At 42.2% G+C, this 23,384-nt stretch overlaps 2 protein-coding genes across 2 annotated transcripts in view; both read right to left on the bottom strand.

Annotated features, from left to right (window-relative positions):
* The window catches only part of LOC108093683 (neurogenic protein mastermind), a 69,515-nt gene that overhangs the window by 28,357 nt on the left and 17,774 nt on the right, over window positions 1-23,384 (bottom strand). The window contains 1 exon segment of the mRNA XM_043208324.1: window positions 20,467-21,480. Coding sequence (XP_043064259.1) covers window positions 20,467-21,162 — 696 coding nt within the window. The 5' untranslated portion in view covers window positions 21,163-21,480.
* Window positions 2,299-3,049, bottom strand: LOC108093686 (acylphosphatase-2). Its single transcript, XM_017193866.2, has one exon. It carries the CDS (start codon window positions 2,906-2,908, stop codon window positions 2,558-2,560), a length of 351 nt encoding a protein of 116 aa, XP_017049355.1. The 5' UTR covers window positions 2,909-3,049; the 3' UTR covers window positions 2,299-2,557.

The raw sequence follows: 23,384 nt of genomic DNA, 5'->3' as shown, positions 1-23,384 counted from the left end.
GATGAGTGAGTATCTGTGTGCGAGTGGGTGGGTGGTGGTGTGAGTGTTGCTGCGGGGGTGTTGCTGCGGGGAAGTTGCTGTTAGCCTTAACAGTCGCCTGATAAGCTGCTGCTGTTGCTGTTAGCATGTTGCATGTCAGCTGCTCTCTCTCTCTGTCTCTCTCTTTCTCTCTCGCTCTCTCTGTCGGCTTTCATGTTGAAACCAATTCGTTTGTCATTTGTTTAATGACACAAATATTTGCACAAAGTGTTTGCATTTATGTATGCCGCGACAACCTGTCTTGCCCCCTTGCCACATCCCCCCGCCGCGACCACTGCCACCGCATCGCTTGTGTTTTCAATTTCCATTTTGGCGTCATGAAAGTTTTCCCTCAATTTGTATTTGTGCCATAAATTTGATTACCACTAATAGACTAATAATAATCCGGCTAATGATCGTCGTTTCTGTGTGTTCGTCTTTTTTTCTTTTTTAGTTTGGATGGGCTGGCTTTCAGGCAAATTGAATTCGCTGCCAGTTTTGATGGCTGTTAAATTGGGTTGAGCCCACAAGGACGCCCGGCGACGAAATCCTAGCCGAAAGCCAGCGAACAACAAACAAACAACGCGAACAACTAAATAAGGAAGTGACACCGGAAACAGGCAGCGACGTCGACGTCGGAAAGAATGCGCAAAGGAATTTTTAGGGGGAGGGTGGGAAAACCCGAGGGGGGTTTTGGGTTCGGGATTCACTCACAAATCGAGTGAGTGGAAAAGCCAAAAACCCTCTCTCTGTCTCGCCGCTTTTCCTCCTGCTTTTTTCGTTGCTCGTTCAGAAGACAACGACACCGGCCGGCTGAAACTAGTTAAGGCCACCACCAACAACCCTCTTCGCTGGCCACAGCCTCTCCCTGCCACGCCCCCTCCCTCCCTCCAGTGCTTACAGCTTAACCTATAAAAATTCCGCAAGCCGAACATCAGCAGCAGCAACAGCAAGAACAGCAACAACAACAACGCACACACAGCACCGAACAAATGGGAACACTTCGCATGCGAAAATGTTCTTTGCGGCTCTCTCGGAAAATCTGTGCGCCTGTTACACACGCAACGAAGTTGCCAACACAAGTTCACATGCACGCACACTCCTCTGCTTTAGCTGTTGCTGCTGCTGCTGCGGCGGTGATGTTGCTGCTGTCGCTGTTGCTGTTGCTGCTGCTGCTGTCGCTGTTGCTGTTGCTGCTGCTGCTGCTGCCGCTGTTGGTGTTGCCGCTGCTGTGTGCTGTGTCGTTCATTTGTTTGATTTCGTTGTGATTATGCGCAGTGCTTCGGCGGCAGAGAAGCTGGCTGCGACGCCAGCGCCGGCAGAGGCGTCGTGGTAGTCAGCGACCCATGGAGGGCATTTGGGAGCACAACGGCAACGGCAACAGCAACAACACCGCAGCAACTACAGCAACAACAGCCAGGCGTCGAGCCACTGAATTCCCCATCCAAGTTGCGATACACTTGGACAACTCGAAAATGTGATAAGGCGGCGGGCATGTGGCACCCCGATTTCTGCCTTATTCTGATTTTTAGCAATTATTGTTTGCCACAAAAGATTACGTCTGTTTGGTGGGTAATTATGCTAATAATGCTAACAACAAAAACATAATAACAATATACTTAGATCCTAAAATAACTACTCTAAGCTCAAATATTAATTTCAATGCATATCAGCTAAGCAAACATTAAGCTGTATTACTCTTTTTTTACCAATTTCACCTATCAACAATTTTATTTTAAACAGCATTTACTATTAGATTACGTTACCACCGTTCCCATAAATTTTACCCACCAACGATTTACATTTAATTGCTGCCAACTAAGACTAATTTACAAACACTATAATTGTAGCTGGCGTAGTTCTCCAGCGTTTAGCCTCAGTTAGACATAAATTTGATCGACAATCTCTTTAAAAACTCATTTTTCGGAACTCAATTTGAAACTCTACCTCACTTAAGCCAATTGGCACGATTTTATCCGGCCCTCCACCTTCACCATTATTCACAATCTCAACTCTCGTTAGTGTGTGGCGATAAATATTTGTTGCCCTCCGTTGTTAGTTATTCTATATGTTCCGTATACCCAGTATTGTCTGTTGTCTGTTGCTCCGACTCACGGCTGTTGGCTGTTGGCTGCTGTTTGTGTGTCGTAAAAACTCATTGCCAGTTTGGGGCGTCGCTCAACTGGAAATGTGGCCAAGCCGAAGCTGAAACTGAAGCTGAAACTGAAGCTAAAGCTAAAGCTGAAGCTGCAGGTGTCTGTCTAACCAAGTCATCTCACATACTCTTATATATATATATAGTTTCGTAGATACAGATGTATATATATAGATATAAATACATAGTGGATGTGCCAGCCCCTATGTAATTGCGTTGAGCATTTCTTTGTGCGGCTTAATTAGTGGCTGGCAGCCTGTTTTTCACTTTTGAGGTTTATAAATGATGTTCGCAGAAGCCAGTCGCCGACTCTACTTGTATTCGCAGCTCAATTTAAAGGTCCAAACAAACAGTTACAGCAAACAGCACGGTTACAATTTTGCACTAGACACATGTCCCAGTTTGGACCGTCTTTTTCGGGGCGGGAACGTGGTGGTAGCGAATCGAGAAGCCACTGAAGTTGTGCGAGGCGATCTCCTTGGTGGGCGTGAACTCCGCCCGGTCGATAATCGCCCGCGGGCTGCCGAAATTCAAGAGCCAGAACTTCAGCTCGTTGACCTTGGGCAGAGTGCCCTCCAGCTGACCCTTGACCGTCCCATCGTCGGTGTTCATCACCCATCCGCGCACCTGGTTCAGCGTGGCCAAGTCCCTGGTCTGTTTGCGCAGACAGACGCCCTGCACTCTTCCGAAAACCTCGAAGCCGCAGGAGAAGATCTGCTCCCTCTGCTGGATCATCTTTCCACCTCTTGCGTTCCTCTGCCAAAATCTCAAATTGAATGTGGATCGAGAGAAGTTATCTACTGCTAAAAATTTCGTTTGATTTGTCGATGTTCGAAACACAATTGTCGCCAGTTCCTGTTTTTCTACAAAGTCAAGGTCTAAATATTATGAGATGCCTTCTTATATAATGGATTCATAAAGAGATAAAAAAAAAAAAAAACCATTTTATAATTATGATTATATAAAAACGGTTCTTCCTATTAAAAGTTTTATTCTTCTATAATAATTTAAAAAATTTAAACTTGAAAATGAAAGAATGGCGTTTTCAACTCGAAATCGAACACTGTAGCGAGTAGGACGCTAATGACATTGTATCTATTGTATATCTATCGCATAAAGCGTATCCCATATCAGCACGGGGGACCCATAAATCACTTGCCACACTCACTCGCACACTCACATGCGACGCCAAGTTCATCTCATGGCAATCCAATCAACTGGCAATGCCACAAAAGTTTGCAACCACCGAACCAGCGGCGAAACCCTCCCCCTGGCACCCCTGACACCCCAGCCACCCCCTCGACACCCCTCGAAAAATAGCGAAACACCACCTATGGACAGCGAACAATAACTAGCGAGATAAACAGACAACATTTTGCGTTAATGCAAACGCGAAACGCCGACATCGCAGGCGATTCTAAGGCAAATATTTAATACGATATTTATGGCCTTGGCGTAGGCGTTGGAGAAACAGAGATGGGGAGACACAAAAAAGGGAGAGAAGATTAGAATGGGGTCCTGGGAGCCAAGGTATTTGCAAAAGAATCCTGTGATAAATGACTACAGCTCCAAGTGCCCTGCCCCAAACTGCTAAATATTGCTTTTTCCAAAGACTACATAAATTATATTTTTTGCAATTAAGTCGAGTTGGGTCTAAGCTTAGTTTATATTTTACTTCTACTCCTACTTTATTTTGTCAGTTAATCAATTAATCGAACATTTTCCTAAATGAAGAAACCTGTCCTTAAAGAATACGTTTTGGAAAATGTTGAAGTTCTTAGGCTGCTTTAGGTAAATCCATTTTGCCGTTGCTTTGTTAGATTTAGTGGTTAGTCTTTTGTGCAAAAATGGATTATGCACTTAAAAAAAAAATTAAAGTGTGAATACCCAACAAATATAATATGACATAATTTTAGGAAGAAAAATGTACAAAATCTTATCCTTACCAAGATGAATCAGTGTATAAATGTTTTTCTTTTTTTTGGTTACTTAAACATATGTTCATATATTGGCAAATCGATATTAAAGGCCTATAATTTGCTGGCAAAACAGTTCCTTGGTCCCATAGGTTTTTCGCCTGCACTCCTAAGTGTGCCGAAATATGTGGAAATGGCCCTCAAGCTGCCAATTTTGCTAAGCAAATTTCAAAGTTTTCGCAAAGTGGAACCAAAGGCTTCCAATTTGGCCGGCACACTGTGGCCAATCCAACTCGAACTCCGTCGTGTGCCCATTCAAATGAAACAGCACGAGCCTCGGGTTCGTTTTGAGTTTCAGGTTGAGTTTCAGGTTGAGTCCGTCGTCTCTGCCGGCGGCGCTGCCTCGGCCTGCGTCGCCGTCGACGTCCGTTCGATTTTGTTGTTGTCGAGCCGAAGGTGAGCAAGCCAAATCAAACAAACCGAAGCGCAGCAAAATGGGGAAAAAAATACGCTTGAAACGCTTCAAGGGATTTCGCATGCCTCGATGTTGTAGCTACGGGTATAAGGTATATCTATAGGTTTAGCTCATGTTGTTGCTGCCAGAAACTGCGCTTCAATTGCGACAGCAACAACAACTACAACAACAGCGACAGCCAAGTCGGTAAACAAAACTCGGCTTCTCCGAAGGCGAACTGCGTGAAGTGGGAGAAAGAGAGAGCCAACGAGAGAGTGAGAAAAAGGAGGGATCTTTCTGAGCGGTTAAATACCAGATAAGCCGAGCTAACAGAGGGATTTCGGATAAAGTGGACCCTAAAAAGGGGAATCCTTCTAAATTAAACAAATAAAATATTCGAGGTAACTAATTTTTAGTTTACATTTTAACAATATATATTTTTCAGATAATAAGTTCTTCGAAAAGGGGCAGACATATATTTCACAGATAATTATTGGAAATATCACATTAATCTAAAAAGATTTATAGTCTGGCTTTGCATTTATTCATCTTGGGGAATATTGTTAATCTTTCCAATGATTTCTAACAGCTTCAATTATGGGAGAAAAAAAAAACATTTTATATGTTATGAGATGAAAAAATTCCTTCATATTTTCCTTAGAAATTTTATCTTTCAGAACGCTTTGCCACCAAGCCAAACGGCGCCAAGCACACACACACTCAAGCAAATCAAATCAGAGCAGGCGAAACAAAAATAACAACAAGAACAGCAGTGGCGACGGTAAGAACAACAATTAAATCGAATTGGAAATTAAAAATAAAAAGTACAGTCCTCGGTCTTTCCCAAGCCCAAAGCGATTTCCCCGTCGTTTTCCAAATTGAATTGAAATGCAAACGAAAGCTAAATACTAAAATTAGCTTAAAATAAGTAAAGCAGACAGGGCAATAACAACAAGTGAATAGAAAATCAAAGCGAAGCATATAAAGCAGCGATAATTCAAACGCAAAATGTAAACACTTCAAAGCCGGGCAACGGGGAAAGCGGGCGGGAAATGGATGAAAAGCTGAGAAAATACAACTACAGTTGCATAGGAAAATCGGAATAACATGAACAAGAAGTGGAATTGCTTTGGAGTGGAAAAGGGGGAAGTGGTTGGGTGGCGCAGGAGAGTCGAAGTATGAAGGCTTGACTTGGCCTTTAATATCTCACTCACTCAAACACGCACATTGATTTGTTAACGCAAATGACACAATTATTGTTTCATGCAGAGAAAAGTATATTGCAAAGCAACAAATAAATTATTTGAAATACCTTAAGAAAATTCTTGACTTAAAACAATGCGTATATAAAATGTATTCAATAAAATGTATTCTTATAGATCTTAATTTTTGAAAAACTTTTCTGTTTTATGATATGATACACCACCATTTCCGAGAATCCAATCAGGGAACTGTTATACACACTCACTCGGTAAGCTGTCCTACGCTGCGTATACGTAACCCGTGATCTTGACTTCAGCTTATCAAAATAACTCAGCGGTGATGCAAACATTCCAGTAATGGCGATTCCTTAATACTCACACACTTAGCTTAACTTACGGATTTATCTGCACTTCATGCATATTTACACGAAACTACAATGTGACGATGGGGCAATTGAAGGGGGTAACTCACCTGCAATGAGAAGAAAGGAGACAAAATACTGATTAGCCACAAATGCAGCGTAAACGCATTGAGAATGATAAATCAACTGGCTAAAAATACAGCAACCACAACAACAACAAAATCACGTCAGCGGCCAAATAAGGCAAACAATTGCAAAAATCTGCATGTTGCCGTCGCTGCCTGCGTCGACTTCGCAGTTGCAGCGCAGTTGAAAAGCTAAAAATATTTCACTCGGCTCGCTTAGAAAATCCAAAATTAGCTGGCATGGCGTGCGCACAAAATCCAAAATGAGGGACACAGAATGAGGTACTGTGGGATAAACTGCACTCTCTGATAGTTTAAAATTTATAGAAAAAAAACTAGGGGAGTTTGTCTTTCGTTATTCTTCTCAATTCAAAAGTATTGTTTGTGACTGATCCTTATCTTACATATTACGATAATTATATGCTATAAATCATTTATAATCATTTTTAGAAAACCATTTCTTCTTTAGAAACTCATTCTGTATTTATCCAAAAGCTTATCTAAGTAACCTGAAATTCCCACCCACTGTATGGCGTTTGTGGCGTCACCGTTGAGCGGCGGCAGAGCCAGTCGCAGCGACGTCGACGCCAACGGCGTGCGACAGCAGGTTGGCAGAAAGTCTGCCACTGATAACGGGAAATGGCATGCCAGCAACAGCGGCAGCAAAAGCACCAACAATAAGGAGAGCAGCCATCGACATTCTCCCACTCTCTTGCCGGCTCCCCACTCACTCACACTCACTCGCTGGCTCACACACACACATCAGCACGCTCACTCGAGCTCTCTCCCTCACTCGCAGTGGCCATGTCTTCCATGCTCTCGTCGCTGGCAACGCTCACGCCAAAATAAACAAAACAAATGTAAAGTGCGCCCCTTTAGCAATGTAGTATACACTGAGGGAAAATATAAAAGGAAACCAGCATGAAAAGATAATTGTTAAAACGATTTCACCATAAATGTCTTTTTTCAAATGTTCAAAAAAAAAAATTAATATCTTATTATTGTGGCCCAAAATATGTATGCTGTTATGACGCATTCAAATTTTTCAGAAAAAGAAACATAAATTATAGCATACTTCAAGGCAATAACCGTAAGTGATATCAATTGTGTAAATGGTTTTTAAAATACTTTAAGATTTCACTTTTTTTAAGTCAAATAGATCATATATTTTTCCGGGTGTGGTTGAATATCAGGCGCAGGGCCTACCCGTCCCCACCCAAAAAAAACACCCATCCACCTAGAACAAGCCATGAAAATAAATATGTGGGCATAACAAAAATGAAAATTGTACGCGAAATGTGCCGCAAATGGCAGCAGATTTGCCATTAAAATTTACAAAGGGTCTTTCTCCATGTTTCGGGAACCGAGCAGAAAACCCGAGTGAAAAGCGGGTAGAAGGGGAAGCCAAGGAAATAGAGAGAAAAGAAAACATAGACAAACAGTCGGAGGTAAAGCGAATCAAAACAAAACAAAGGAAACATCACAAAAACAAGCCAAGCAATCGCCCTGACTAAGTGACTCTTTCTCTCTCTTTCCAACCCAACCCATCTCTCTCTTTCGCACCCCCTCTGTTGGGCTGTAAAATAACAGCTGTAAATTAACAGCCAATGTTTTTAGAACGAGCAATTAAAGGTGTAATAAAGAAATTAGAGGTACAATTACCCAAAGTTTGTCCAATTTGTATGAACAAAAAAAGCGTAGTAGCAAGTAATAAAAATGTGAAGGCAAGACTGAAAAGACTTTGAATTTCAGAAACATATAAGAACGAATTTTGAAAATAAATTATTAGAGTCTAGTTTTTCATCAGCGTCATTAATTTTAAACATACAACAGTTGACATACTTTTTTTATTCTTCATAAATCAGGTGTCATATTACACATACGCAGTGTGGGGCTATGGCAAACCATATCGGTAAAAATGAATTTGCTCTTGCTGTTGTCAAGCACTGAAACCTCGCATATGTTTTGTAAATTAATTAATAGTTTTTATACACGTAGTACATTGCAAAAAGTAAAATGTTCAAATAAATCATTTACAGTGACAAAAAAAAAGAGTTTGACATATTTGTTGTATGTTAAATATGCAAGTAAATGTTGTTGGCTGCATGAAAAATAGTATTATTATATTGGCTAACTGACAGCGGCAGTGGCGACAATACCAATTAGCCTTTCGGTCAAGAGAAGTTGGCCAATAGATGACACGAACAGGCCACAAGGGAAAACAGACGGATAATTTAAGGGTGAGTGAATAAATGAAAGCTTTAATTAACAGTGCTAACTGTTAATAAAATTGTTTGGTAAATTGGTTATTTTTGAAAGAAAAAAGTGGATAAGAGCTATGCTTTTTAAATAATAGCCATGGGTGATCAAAAAAATATGTGAAAAAATATTAAACTGATAGCATGCAAAATACGCCACGGTAAGCGTATAATCGGAAATGTAATAACGAATATTACGTATACGCCATGGGAAGCATAGTATCAAATACAAATAATGCCGCATTGGCAATATTTCGAAAACAATAAAATTGTATTAATTGTTTTAATTCTAATTTCAGCTTCGAATAAATATGTCACAATAAATTTTTGAACTCGCTATTTTGACTTGTACCGCCTATTTCATGCAATTTCTGCTCGATTTCATTTCCTTTTGTTTTTCTTTTCGTCTTCATTTTGACGGCAACGATTTGCAATCAACTTAATTGAATTTTGTTTTGATGCAATGACGAAGGCATAGTGCAAAGATGGGGCCAAAAGTGGAAGGGGGGATGGAAGGGGAGTGGGAAGTGGGAGAGGGGGGTGGCGAGAAGGGTTGTCACGCCTTCTGCAATTGTCTTAGCTGCTTGTCGTCAAGTGGATTTGCTAGTGGAGAAGTCTAGTTGTTATTGCTATTGCCTTTTGTTGTTGGACGATATTCAATTAAGCGACATCGTCGACGTCGCCATTTAACGAAATGAAATTTTCACTCTATTTATTTATTTTGCCTCGGTGTGAACTTTTGTTTGTTTATGTCAACGCACTGCGGAATAACAACAACAAAATCAGTTAATTCGATCAGCGGAGATTGAGGTGGGCCGAGCGGCGAGCGGGTTAAGGTGGATACTGCTGGATACTGGGGCTAGCGAAGGGGGGAAAATGGGAGCAATTAACAGAATCCAGGCAGGCAGGCAGGCAAATTTCACAATTTTTCGTCAATAATTGAGCAAGGAAAGCGGGCAGACAATCTCGTGTCCAGGACATGCGCACTTAAGCCAGAAACTTAAAGCCAGGCCGCAAATTGCAAAAAGTGGGAGGAGTTGGGTGGCTCTTGTTTTTGGCTTGGGCGGGTGAAATGGAGGCGGCCAAGGGGGCGGGGGTGACAGCAGACCGACTGTTGTCCCTTGTAAATGGCACCCACACACGAGCCGAAGGTGGCCGAGAGCATTGCCTCGAATGCCGAATACCGTTAAGATTGTAACCAAAACATAGAATCCACCAGATGAAGATAGTTGCCAGATTAACCATGTGAGGGTGCACAGAGAAAAAAAAATTTTGTTTTAATTTTCTATGAATAGTATTAATAATAAAATAGATGTAAACTTACTGTAAATTAATTTAAATATTTAAAGAATGTGACCTTAAAATCTTTACTTCGAATTAAGAAGATAAAAGTGTAAAATCCAAAGTTGACCTAAAGTGTTACTGTTCTATACCCACTTTCTTTTTAAAATTTAATTGTTTATTGAGCTTTTAGCACTTCCCACTACATTTTTCGAGCAGTGCAGAACCGTGCGGCATATGCCACGAAACTGTGCAACGTGCGCCGCCTTCGCTCTTTCTCTCAGCTAATGTAGACAAATTTTTATCGCCTGCTAAAGTTTTGTGGGAAATTTGCTTTTTTCTTCGGATGTCAAACCCTCGGGGGAGGATTTCGTTAGGGGGCAGGATGATATCAAGGCACAAAGCACCAGGATATCTCCTGGCACAAGGGGTAACAGACGATTTTGTGCTTGTTGACGCTAAATAGGCTCGTTTCTCTGCCGTTAATAATAATAGTTACGGTTATGATGATGACGACACTGACGATGGGACGAGATGATGCCAAAGTGTTGATAAAACACGGCGGATAACACAACGATTAGGGGAGTGGCGGGAGAACTCAGTAGGGATCTCAGTAGGGCTCAATCAAAATTATTAATTTAGCAGAACATCCAAAAGTTGCTGATTGCAGGACTCAAGGGGTTTGGGGTCAAGCAAAAGTGTCAACGGGTTTGTATATTACTTCAATACTTCAATAAGAGGGTGTAAAATTAGGGAAAATTGCAAATAGCTATTTACATTGCCAGACATTACTTAAAGCAAGAAACCATATACAATATAATACCTAAATATCTTATATATTATGTAGTACATGCATTTATGGTGCATATGGATGGCTGCCCTTGTTACTCAATGAAGCATTCGTAAATTGTTTAAACAAGACCTGCTCCTTGCCTTCTGCAGCCCCTAATCACCAGCAAACAAAAGTCAAATCCGAAGCGAGGCCCAGGAAAAAGATTGAAGCCACACAGCATAGGGGAGAAAATGTGAATTGGGGGAAAAGGCGAATGCAAAATGGGAAATGGGAAATGGGAGGAAAGCTGGGGAGAGCGAGAGTGCAGCTAACAAGCAAAACGTCAACGGCGAGGCTGACGAGAGCGACAACATCGTTGCAAGCGACTTCCAATTATTTTTTATATTTCTCCGCAGCAACAAAAGGCACTCCAGAACAGGGGCGCCGGCGAAAAAAAAGCGGGGGGATCCCTCTGCTAGCTTGGCTGATGCAAAAGTGGATTATGTGGCTGCCTCAACAATCTTTTTTTTTCACCCCACATTTTGCTCGTTTTCGCTTTCCTTGCACTTCTCGGCCAAGCGGAGGGGCGTGCGTGAAAAGTGGGCGCGGCACTCAATAGAATGGCACAGTTTGTCGAGGGGGGAAACCCCAGGGGGCGGTGCGGAAAAAGGGGGCAGGAACAACCACATGCATTGATAGGGCGCTCCTGGAAATCGGGAGAACTCCTCCTGCATTCAAAAGTGCATAAACCAAATTCATTTCAAATTCCTCTTATATGAAAATAAAAGTAGAGCACTTTAATTTATAATCAGCCGTTGAAAATATGGAAACGAGTTGGTAAACTCTATTTAAATGCAAGGAAAAGCGGTGCTTTTAATATTAATTTAAGACATTTAAACATAGTACTTCCCCTACTACCCGACTTCATAATCAATCGCAGCTAATAGAAAAGGCCTGTATTTTGGCTTACATGCCATCGGCTGGGAAATCAAGTGGAGGAATACAGACTACAAATATTGAAGTCTTTCATGGTGCAAACAAAGCTTTTAAGCTTCGTTGAGTTTAACACAAATACACACACACACACACACAGAGGACACACCGGCATACATACCATAATACATGTATAGGCACTCACTGTGATATGGGGACCGACCTGTCCCGCCCCCCTGTCGCACTAGCCACCCCCCTTTTTGGACCGCAGAGGCGCCCCATTACAGAAGCTTCAAAACCGACGAACAACAGCGAATCAAGAAGAGGCGAGAAGAGGAGCCGTAGAAAGGGGAGCGAAGGGGGGAGAAAGGGGGAGCAATGGAGGTAAAGGAGGAGGGGAGAAGTAGCGGGCACACGTTGCCTGCCATATGTGACACTTGAGAAGGGCGCAGGGGGCGGGGCAGGGGATCCGGCTCTCAGGAGATGGAAGAGAGAGGGGCTGATTGCTGACTGACTGACTGACTAAAAGAGACTGCGTGCCATGACTCTTCTGTGGCCCTCGGACACACAGTGTCCGCAAAAAGGTTACAACCCCCCAGAGGTGGATCAAACTAGTTAAAAAGCCAGCTGATAGTAGAGAAGATGATTTACAGGCAAAACAAGAAATTAATAACCTTTAGGTACGTAGCTATTTAAGATAACTTTGGATGGCATAAAGGAATAAATGAATTACTAAAGCCACATTTAATAGGGGGTGTCTTGAATGAAACTCTTTTAAAAATTAAATTGCAAAATATAAAATTAAACAAATCATTTTCTAAGCCTATTTAAAGCAAAGTGATCTTGCTAACAACCAAATAAAAGTTTCTGAACCCATTTTTCTGCATTAAATTCTTTAAAAAATACTTTGTTGAACTTTTAGTTTGAGCTGCCCCCTTCCGATTTTTTTCTAATCCACTGTGCACACACCGCGCGTTCCTCTACTTCAGGTTACATGAGCCCGCGCTATCCGTCTCGCTCACTCGCCTGCGGCCATCTCTGTCTCGCTGCTCTGCTTGTGTCGCTGCTGCGCTCTGCAGACAAATTTCTATAAATTATGCATTGTGTGTGTAAACACGACAAGTTGAATTGAAATTACGGATTTAAATGTAAACCAAAGATATTTTATAGCTATCCGAGAGTGCTTATATAGATATTCGTACCGAATGGCCGGGTTGGGAAAATAAAATAAAATCAAGTGAAATGAAATAAAATCGAATAAGGGATCGGGGCGCAACCCTTTGCCTTTTGTCCCAACCGAGCGGCTTTCATCGGCCGGCAGAGTTTGCAAAGGCACAAAATCAACAATCTCATAAATTTAATTGCTTCAAGTGAATTCTGCCGCCAATTGTCCAGTTGCACCTCCCCCTTTTGCGCCCCCTTTTTTCCAGTGGCGGGGCCGCCTCCCTCGTTGTCTCATTGTCACCTTTTGAACTTCCGGCGGCGGCGTCGCTTTTCGCTTCTCGCAGTGTACACGAGTGTATCACCCAGGGCAGAAAGCACAACAAAAAATACAAAAACGAAAAAAAAAACCCACTCAGACGTAAACTTTTTCCACATGTCGGATGGACACTCATTGTCTCACATCCACGATTCATTTAACATTTCTATTTGTTGGAGGCGAGTTTTGTTTATTTGCAAACATTTCGTCATCGCTGACATTGATGACGACGAGGATGACGTTGCGCCTCCTTTTCGCCTTTTGCCAGCCCCATTGTTTTTCGTTAAACGTCCATTTATTTTTAACATTTTTAAAACGACAACGGCGCAAACAAAAGCGGTCTCAATGACGCAACAAGCGATAAGTCTGTCGCACAGAGGAAAATGATTATTAAAGTTAAAAGCTGTTTTAAATCTGCAGATTGACGTACTTTATGGTGTAACAAGAAAGAAAGCTAGCTTTGGCGAGCCCAAGCTTATACTATACCCTTGCAAATAAACTAATGATGCAGTTTTTTAGAGAAATGAAATACAAACATTTAGAGGTATGCCACTTCTAAATCGAATTTAAATTAGAAAAGTTATGGGCGCAGAATTAGGGAATTTTGGTGAAATTTCAGCAGACCCATTTTTCCGAAATTTGTAGGATTTGTAATCACCGAAAATAAAACCAATCTACAAAGATCATTACCATTTTTAATTGACAGTATAAATACTATTAAAACACCATTTCATCAAGCGAATAGCTTGGACTGTACCTTCATTAAAATCTATATCATGACGGAGATACACATTGTCCCTGCGCCCAAATCGACCTTTCGTATATCGAGTCGCCAAGATGGGTGAAAGGGGGTTGCAGATGGGACGAAGGGGAAGGGGGGAGTGGAGGGTGGAAGGTGGGGGGGTTAACTGAGGGGCACATGCAATGTAATGAATAAATGAGCATACAAACACGCTCTCACGCACACACGTGTCCGTGTATTTGTGCAATTAATTTGCCATTTCCGCTCCAGTAAAGTAATGAAAAATGTTTTTTTTTCTCCGCTGCTGCTGCAGTCCGTTGCTGCTCTACAAATCCCCGTAAAGTGGCCCCAAAATCCCTCTACAATCCCCCGAACCTTCTCCCCGTGGAATTGGTCAAGTGCCATTGTTCTAGGATTCGGGTTGTTAGCTATAAACGCTAATCACTTCGAGGGGCATTTGTCCATATGCTGTATGTTAAGTATACGCCGCGTGGGCCTTACAGAAGATGAAGTTTAAGCGAATTTTCCGGGAATTCAAACGGGAAGTTCATTAGCGTATTAAACCCCCTGCTTTTCCCACCGCTTTTCATATGCAAATTGAAAACTGCAGGTGGGAAACGAAAAACAGGATCTATGTAATGAACTTTTTTTCGGGGGAAGGGGGAGAAAACCAAATGAATATGGGTACTGGGTACTAGGGAAAATTCCAAGTAATCAATGGCGTTGCCTTCCAATTTGGCTCCGTTATGATGTTGTTGATGTCACATGTTGCACGGACATAATCGTTATGGTTATTGGCAGGACTGTATAGACACACAGGACAGCCAGCGGGGGGTGGGGGTGGTTTGACTTTCGAGGGTGGTTATGGAAAACGGAGAAATAAAAGCCGAACATGATGAAACTTTGCGAATCGGTGCGGTGATGGAAAAAGAATCTGGTGTAATATCCGGATTTTAGGGATGAACTTTATTAGGGGGATAAGATTGCGATGGCGAGCGATATATGCTTGTGATTTTGGGGGACGAATTCTGCAGGGATATGTCTATAAGTATCAATAACTCAACCAGATTCACTCATTAATCATTTATGAAAGTTTAATGGAATTGATTTTGGAGATAATAAATCAATTTACTGAGGCCATATGCATTTCAAAAGGTAAAGCATTTTAAATTTCACTCTTGGAAAGGTTAAATAATAAAAGATTGATTTCAGGGGAGGGTTCTTTACATTTTGTGTTCGCAGGGATTTTATGAAATGGCATTTTGATTGTGAAATTGTATAATGGATAGATAGAGATCCACTTCCAATTTCGCAGCTCCGTTTTCATTCCGTTGACTGTTTTTATGGCCGGACAAATCAATCGAGCACATTTGCCTTTGACACACAAGCCGTGTTTGGCTTAATTTTGCATATAAACCCGCTCTTCATCAGCTTTTCCATTTCCCGACCAAGCGGCCAAGAGCTCATTTCATGTAATCGACACACAAATTGAATGCAAGCCCGGGGACCCGACATCCTTTGGGATGCGAAAGAGGATGTGGATGTGGATGTGAAAGTGTATATGTATGTGGATGTGAATGTGGATGCCAAAGTGCATAAAGGAAGCCCAGAATGGCGACTGACTGGCGTCATTTAAGGGTTAACTATTTCCATCAACACGAACTGGACGTTTTGAGCAGAGAGGTTCAAGTTTTCGGGGACTCCACAAATGTTTGCCAATCATCGAGAATATACAAAATCTCTTTGTCTGCGACCCTTCAATATTAAATTAATTAGCTAAAATGTAATGAACTTTTACGAATATTTATGGCAGGACAGTGGAAGTCTTCGGGGAGCGAAGAGATAAAATTCTGGGGAGGTTGGTAGGCGCATCGAAAATAAAAGTAAGTAAAGTGTATCCGAGTTAGCGTGTGTATCTGTATCTGTGTGTTTGCCTAGCCGGGATGGGATGTGTGTATGTGGGCACAACTTCAAAATGAGTTTATCGATTTTAAAGGCCAAAGCGAAAGAGCAACAGCAACGGCAACGGCAAAAGAAAAGAAGGTACGGGAAGTTCCGCCTGGTTTGTTTTGCTGATGATGTGTGGATGGCTTGACAGGAAAAAAAAAGCAAAAAAAGCAAGCAAGCAAGCAATCCCCTCTGCGTTCTCAATGAAAATCCCTACACACAAACCCGAAACCGAAAATAAAAAAATGCGATTACCAAGCGATTATTATTTAAGGGTTAAAAATCTACAGTCAGCCACTCGACAAAACCGCACACACCTCCTCATACTTTTCAGCCTTTTCCGTTACGCCTTTCTCTTGTTTATTGTGTTTATTGTTTTTGCCCTGACAACAACAATAACAACAACAATAACAACAACTTTGCAGCGACTGCGACGACAAACGTAAAGCAATTAAAATGTTTAAGACAATTGACAAAAGCCAGACTCAAGAACTTAAAGCTCGCAGGGCGAAAAGAGCTTTGACAGACCGAAAAACTCGAAGGATGGCAAAGGATAAATGGCCGGATGGCGGGATGGCAGGGAGGCGATGGAAAAGCTCCTCTGCTTGTGGAAAATTGCATTTTTAATATGCAATGAAATTTGCCAAACATAATAAATAAAAGATGCAAAATTCATTCGGAGTAGAGGTGTGTGTGGGCTGCTGCTGCTCTCCTCCCAACTTCCTTCTCTTCCGCCAGCTTTATTTTAGGTCCTCTGTGGCAGGCACAAGGATATCACGCACAAAAAAGAAGCCTTTGAAGTGCAACCAGTTTCGGGGGGAATATACTATATATTCCAACCCTTTTCTTCGGTAGAAGTGAGCAGTGCGTGACAAACACGCCATTTGACCCACTGTGCAAATCGACACTGGAGTTCAAGGATTTTTAGAAGATAAAGGTTTTAAACTGATCAATAAACTCATCCAATTTGTGATACCGCAAAATAAGTAACAACTCGTTACAAAACGCATGCAATAAATGATGGGAATTAATCGAAGCAAATTCATTGCCCTTTGCAACAATATTATTCCAGAAATCCGGCAATAATTTATTCCGCCGGCTATATATCCCGCACATCATTTGCTATATACTGCATATATCAATCCATGTATCCGCGTACCCCTCATCTGCAGTCAAGTGCAGGCCGCATTCAGTTTTCCGTCTGCAATTCGTTTTCTTTGCTTTTTTCGGCTGTTTGCCTTCTCCCATTTGTCGAAATGGAATCGATTTTGTTGAAGCAACGGCGGCGGCGGCGGCGTCGCTGTTTCTGCCCGCGCCCCCTATCTCCCCCTTTTTCATGCCCGCCCCTGCTTTCTTCCCACTTACAGCCCCCCTATTTTTTTGCTGAAACCCCACTCAAACCCCTCCACATCTTCGTTGGGCCAAAAGACAGAGCACGCAAGGGGTGCTGCCTGCTAAGGTGAATCCCCTTTCCAAAGACATGGACGGGGGGCGAAGGGGTTCGTCCAAGTGGGCGGCGTGGCAATTTTCGGTCCGCCCAAAGTTCGATGGCAAGTCGAAGATAAATGATGCATTTAACAAAAATGTGTAAAATGTTTAAAATACATAAATTGTCGACAAGCTGAACAAGAAACCAAACCAAAGCGAAAACTTTGGGATAATGTGTAATAAATTAAACATTGAGCCAGGACAATGAATTTAGTTGCCTTGCAGATTTTCAGGTACGTTCCGGAAAGGTCTATAAATATTAAATGAACTTTTCATTTACATTTTCTGAGTGAAATACGTTTGGATGTAAAATAACTAAGCTCAAGATGCATCAACTAAGCTTAGATTATTATCCAAAACAATATACTAATATTCGAGCTATTAAAGCTAAATAACCAAGGTCAATGTTACTTTAAATTATTAGCAATAACACATTTAAGAGCTCATCCCCCTCTAGTTTTTCATCTCCTTTCACAATTTCACCTTAACTGCCTCAATAAATTATCCGCTCGTCGTAATTTAAGCAACTCTTTGGGCCACGCCCACTGTCGAAGGCGGCGGCTTCTGCAGGAGCGATAAACAATGCCAATGCAACCACAACAACCCAGCGACGACAACAACAACAATTGATCTAAGCTTGCAACGATACGCCAATAATATGTTGTCACTTGTCAATCAAGATGCAACAGCCACGAAAACATCAACAGCAACACAAGCGGAGGCACTTGAAACAAACAACAATCCGCGCGGAGAGTTGGGGCGGAAAAGCGGGAAAATCGTAGGGCGGGGGCACCGATGGCCCAAAAGGAGGCGGGGCAGATCGCTCATGCAACTTTTGTTTTGTTGACTGCGCTTCGAGACTTTGACTGACTGACTGACGGCTGTCAGAAAATGCCACACGACCCAAAGTGAAGTGAAAATTGGCAACAATGACTGCAACACAACAACGAAAAAGTAATAAAACTGGGGAAAAAGTGCAGCAAGAAGAAGCCGAAGAAGAAACTGCAACACGCGACTTTCCCAAATAAAATACAAAAAAAATCGAAAAAAAAAAAATAAAACATACAACAACGCATTATAAACAATATGTTGGACTCGGTTTATTGTTGCTGGTGTTGGTGGCAATGTTGCTTTCTTGTTTTGCATGTTGCACCGGCTACATCGGCCGCAATTTCCAGCGATTTTCACCGGCAACCGCAGGCGGCGGCAACAATCAGTAAAAGTTTTCCAAAACAGTAAAAGCAGCGAAATAAAAGAAATGAAAAGTGAAAAGCCGAGTCAGATTAACCAACCGCTCCCTGTCCATTCCATTGATCACTTATTCAATGGCACTAACATCTTAAAATGGATGGAATGGATGAGCACTCGGCAGCGAAATCAGAAAGTAATTGAATTAGTGTAAGTATCTGGAGATCTATTAAACGACAGTCTGCCAATCTGAAACCTAAAAGAGAAGTACAAAATATGCTGACATTCCATTGAAGTATCTAATAACCAAATAATCTATGTGTAGATGCAGAGAGAAGCACGTTTCTTGACATGATAAGTTAATAAAGAGATACCATTCCGAATGACTTCTGCTTTCCACACAATGTTTTTCTCTTTCCAACTACACCTTGGCTTTTCAAACATCCTTGGCTGCGGGGCAAGCCAAATCAACTTTTTGCATATGAAAAGAATTCAAATGAAGGGGGACAAATCATCAGCAACTACCAGTCAGCGATGAATAATTACGTGCCGATGGAAAGGGAGGGGAATGGAAGCAGTGTGCACAGTAGTGCAAAACGACACAAATGACTTGGCCAGGCGGATGCGGAAAAACTTTTCCACTCCACTCGACTCGAAGCCAAACCGAACCCAACCCAAAGCCAAAGCCAAAGCCAAAGCCAACCAAACAGATCTCGCCAGACGACGAATAACTCACGTTCTGCGTCGCCCAGATAAAAGAAATAGAAACTCCGAGACGCGGAATCAGAATCTCGACTTCGAGCTGGCTCTCCGGGTAATTACAAGCTGCGATGCGATGGGGTCGCCTGACGGATTGTCGACAGAACTAACAATTATATAAGCCAGAGGCCGTCGAGATTCGCGGCTTGCATCACTCGGAAAAATAAAATCAGAAATCTTTTTCGCATTCGCGAAATACACAACTTTTTTGCTGGTGCGCTACTTCAAGGTATTTTTCAAATGCAGCCAGCCAGGCAAAGGAACGTCAAAAAGTCAGCTAAGTAGTACCTACAATTGCTTGTAGCTACAGCGAATGTATCTTGTAGCTACAAGTTGGCGGCGCAGTTCGAATGCGAGCTGTGTGTGAGTGAAACTGAACTGAAACCGAAAGAGTACTACAACAACAACAAAAGCAGCAACACAAAAAAAAACAGCACACTCGCACACACAAAAAAAAAATCGCTGACCTCATTATTATTTTGTGTATATATGTTTGTACGTGCATTCTCCGCTTGGATTGCTGGCTCCATACTTATTCCGCTGCTCTTTTGAGACCGCGGACTGCACCAGCTCTAATGTGAGGCAAACGCGAATTGATGAGATAGCCATAGCCACTGCCATAGCCATAGCCGCTTCGCAAAGCATATCTGCTGGATGCGATTTGCATTCGACGCGATAATCCCAAGCTCTTTCGAAACCCCCATGAAATTCCGAATCGATTTCACAATCGCATCTCGCAAGAACTCAGCTCTAGGGCGACTTCAGTGTCTGCATTCAAATAATAATCATCTTTTTTTGGCTAGCCTTGGTGGAATGACTACTTAGAGATCCGCTTTTAATTTAATAACAATACTTTAGGATGATTAAAGCTGTGAATCAGTTCCAGGAAATTCAACTTAGTCATTTTTGATTTTTAATTTTTAATTCCATAAACATCGCACATCTTTGAATCATCTCATCAATATAATTTATTTAAGGAATTATAATTCCCAACAGCTTTTAAGCATTATACCACACTGATTTCTATAGAACCTATAAAATCTCATGTAAATAAACCAAAGATAGATATGTATATCATTTGCACATCTTTGAATCACCTCATCAATATAATTTATTAAACGAATTATAATTCCCAACAGCTTTTAAACATTATACCGTACTCATTTCTATAGAACATATAAAATCCCATATAATCAAAGGAATTCCCATATATTAAAGGAATTATAATTCCCAACCGCTTTTAAACATTATACCGTACTCATTTCTATAGAACATATCAAATCTCATGTAAATAAACCAAAGATAGATATGTATATCATTCCCCACTGCTTTTATATGCCATAGTAGAGAGTTTAAGGATAAGGACATGAAATCCTGGGGACTCACCACATGAACACTGCTCTGCAGCTGTCCGGCTAACATCGTCTGGGCCTGCTGGTGTTGCTGATGCTGCTGGTGTTGCTGCTGCTGGTGCTGCTGCTGCTGGTGTTGCTGCTGCTGCTGCGAGGGGTCGGGCAGCTTCTTGTCTGTCTTCTTGGCCGCCCGCTTGTTCTTGCTCTCGAGGAAGCGCTTCTGCAGGGCGGTGGTCTCCTGGTTCTGTTGCTCGCACACCGTGCTAAAGGCCTGCTCGTACCGCGGCACGCAGTCCGTCTGCCGCCGGCGGTAGTTCTCCATTCGGCGGCGCAGGCGGTCGACCACCGGCAGCCGCTTGGCGGGCATAGAGTCGCCCGCTGCGGAGGAAACCGCTCCTGGATTCGCAGGGCCGCCAGCTCCGTTGCCGCCAGTGATTCCAGCAATTCCGCCTGTTGCTCCCAGGTTGGCATTGTAGGGCGAGTGTTGCTGCTGCTGCTGCTGCTGTTGTTGCTGCTGCTGTTGCACTTGGATCTGCTGCTGCTGAGCCTGGGCATTGTGCTGCTGCTGCTGCAGTTGCAGATGGAGGCCCAAGTGCTGCTGGTGCAACTGGAGATTCAGATGTTGCTGCTGCTGCTGTTGCTGCTGCTGTTGTTGCTGCTGCTGCTGCTGCTGGGCGACGGCGGCTGCTTGGCTGGCGCTCTGGAAAACTGGCAGGCCGCCCGCATCCATAAATGCGTCCGTGGTGAGGCTTTCGCTGGCGCTCGTTGCTTCGCAGCTTTCGTCTCAGTCGGCGGCGAACGCTGACGGCGACGAAATCGCGAAGAACAAGGCGGCGACAGCGGCAGCGAATATACCGATATGTATGTGTGTATATCGGTTGTCTATATCTGATATCGACTGGTGTTGCTGACAGCGCTTGTGATTGCTGCTGTTTCCGCGCTGCAAGACCGGAAATGCCTATTCTACGCGGCGAGGTGTGAGGAGTATCGCTGCTGGGGCAGGTAAAAGCAGCCACGGGAAGGCCGAGTCAACATCCTGTGGCAAGTCCTGCAAAGGAAAGAAGTTACAACACAATTAGTTGCAAACCGGAAAAGCTTAAAGTGGTTGCATACAAAGTAGAAAGGTTTCTATCACCTTAATTTGACTTTAAAGAACTATTGAAATTAAATGCAATGATTTTAAATAATATAACTTCTATGTTAGGTAACACTATCACTTCAGAAATCGTATATGAAAAACTCTGAAACCCAAAATCTATCTCAAGGTCATTTATACTACGTTCCCATTTCAAAACTAGCCAATTTATGGAAGCGAAATTAAAATTGTACTGCACAACTGATAAGAACCGGAAAGTGAGAGCAAGAAAATAAAGTAAGAGAAGATATAGTAAGCAATGTCAATACAAACACACTTGAATTGGCGATTGGCTACGTATAAAGAAACCACAACAAATATTCAACAATATAAATCGGCGAGCACCCATTCATAGAACTGATAAAAACAATGCAGCAGTAAAGTTTAAGAAAGTTGTCGGTCACTGACAAAAAATGTGACGTTAATCTATACTAAGTGTCTTATCAAGTTAATTTTAAAAGATTAAACAAATACAATTGTTGCTGAATTTCAAGGGCCAAGTATTCAAATACCAAAACTGTCTTATAGGAATGTACACTTGAGAAAATGTATTTGCACACAAATAATGAAAATCAACTGATCAATAACTTCATAAACTTATGAACAAAGTATAGATACTTTTAAAGATCCAACTTAAAATTGATCAAGATTGATTAATATCAGTTCAGCTTCTGAATTGAAACATTATTTTGGGCAGTGAAGCAAGCAAAGCTGATTAAAACCATTAATCGCTGGCAAAACGCGAGCGGCCGTTGCGCGTTTTCTTATACACATTCGCATTCGCGTGTCTCAAAAAGCGAGAAACAACAGTGAACAAAACAAAGCCAAATGGCTTCGGACTCGGATTCAGATTCAGACTCAGATTCAGATTCGGAATCGGTAGTCGGTAAGTCGGGAAGTCGGGAATGAGAGACTGACAAACTCAACTCAACTGGCCTGCGCCGCGTCTGGCGGTTGAATGAATGACTGATGGACGGAACGGAACTCGGCGAGCGGTTGGAGCTCGGTGGTGCTTGGCTTTGGACGGTGCTGAGAAATCGGTGGAGCTGAGTGCGCCGAGTGGGTCTATGGAGCTCTGGCTGTGCCTGTGCCTGTGCCTCTGCCTGTGCTGTGGAAAGAGTCAGCGGTCGTTGGGGCGAAAGAGCCGAACAGCAGCGAACGACAACCGACGAACTCTGAATGTTGCAGACGCGCAAATGAGCAGAAACCTTTTGCAACTTATGTCTGATATGCAATACTTAGAAAATTCATATTCTATTTCATATTCATATTTCATTTTATTGGAAAAAATACCTGCATTCATAAACATAATTTGGGAAAAATACATATTTTATTAGTTTAGTTTCCCCAAACAAAAAGTATGTCATAGCCAATTATATAACTGAAAATATAGTCTTTTTGCGAGCTATTTTTTTATGAAAAATTTAATGCTACATACAAACACCAAAGATTTTTTTAGTTGTATCTTATAATATTTAATAAAGTTTGTTTATAAAAATTTGTAAAATTAATTTTTAAAATATTATTTAAATCTACATATGTATCTTTTTATGTTCCAGTGGTTTAAATTGTGGAAGTTCGACTGTATGACTTCTACGGCACGTGGATAAAAAAGGGGGTAGATCACAGGGGTGATGCAGGCAAATTAAGCTGTAAACAAGAGGCGAGATGAGATGGCTAAGCCAAAAGACCCTAAAGCCCAAACTCCTCTCGGCTGCAATGGAAACTGGTTTTGGGTCTTGGCTTCCTCAAGTCGAAAAATCGGGAACATTTGGAAACGCCAGCGCGACTTTACTCGCGTTCGAAACAAAAACAAA

This window comes from Drosophila ficusphila, unplaced genomic scaffold (assembly GCF_018152265.1).
Source record: "Drosophila ficusphila isolate 14025-0441.05 unplaced genomic scaffold, ASM1815226v1 contig_414, whole genome shotgun sequence".
Taxonomy (NCBI): domain Eukaryota; kingdom Metazoa; phylum Arthropoda; class Insecta; order Diptera; family Drosophilidae; genus Drosophila; species Drosophila ficusphila.
This window is presented reverse-complemented; position numbering and strand designations above follow the sequence as displayed.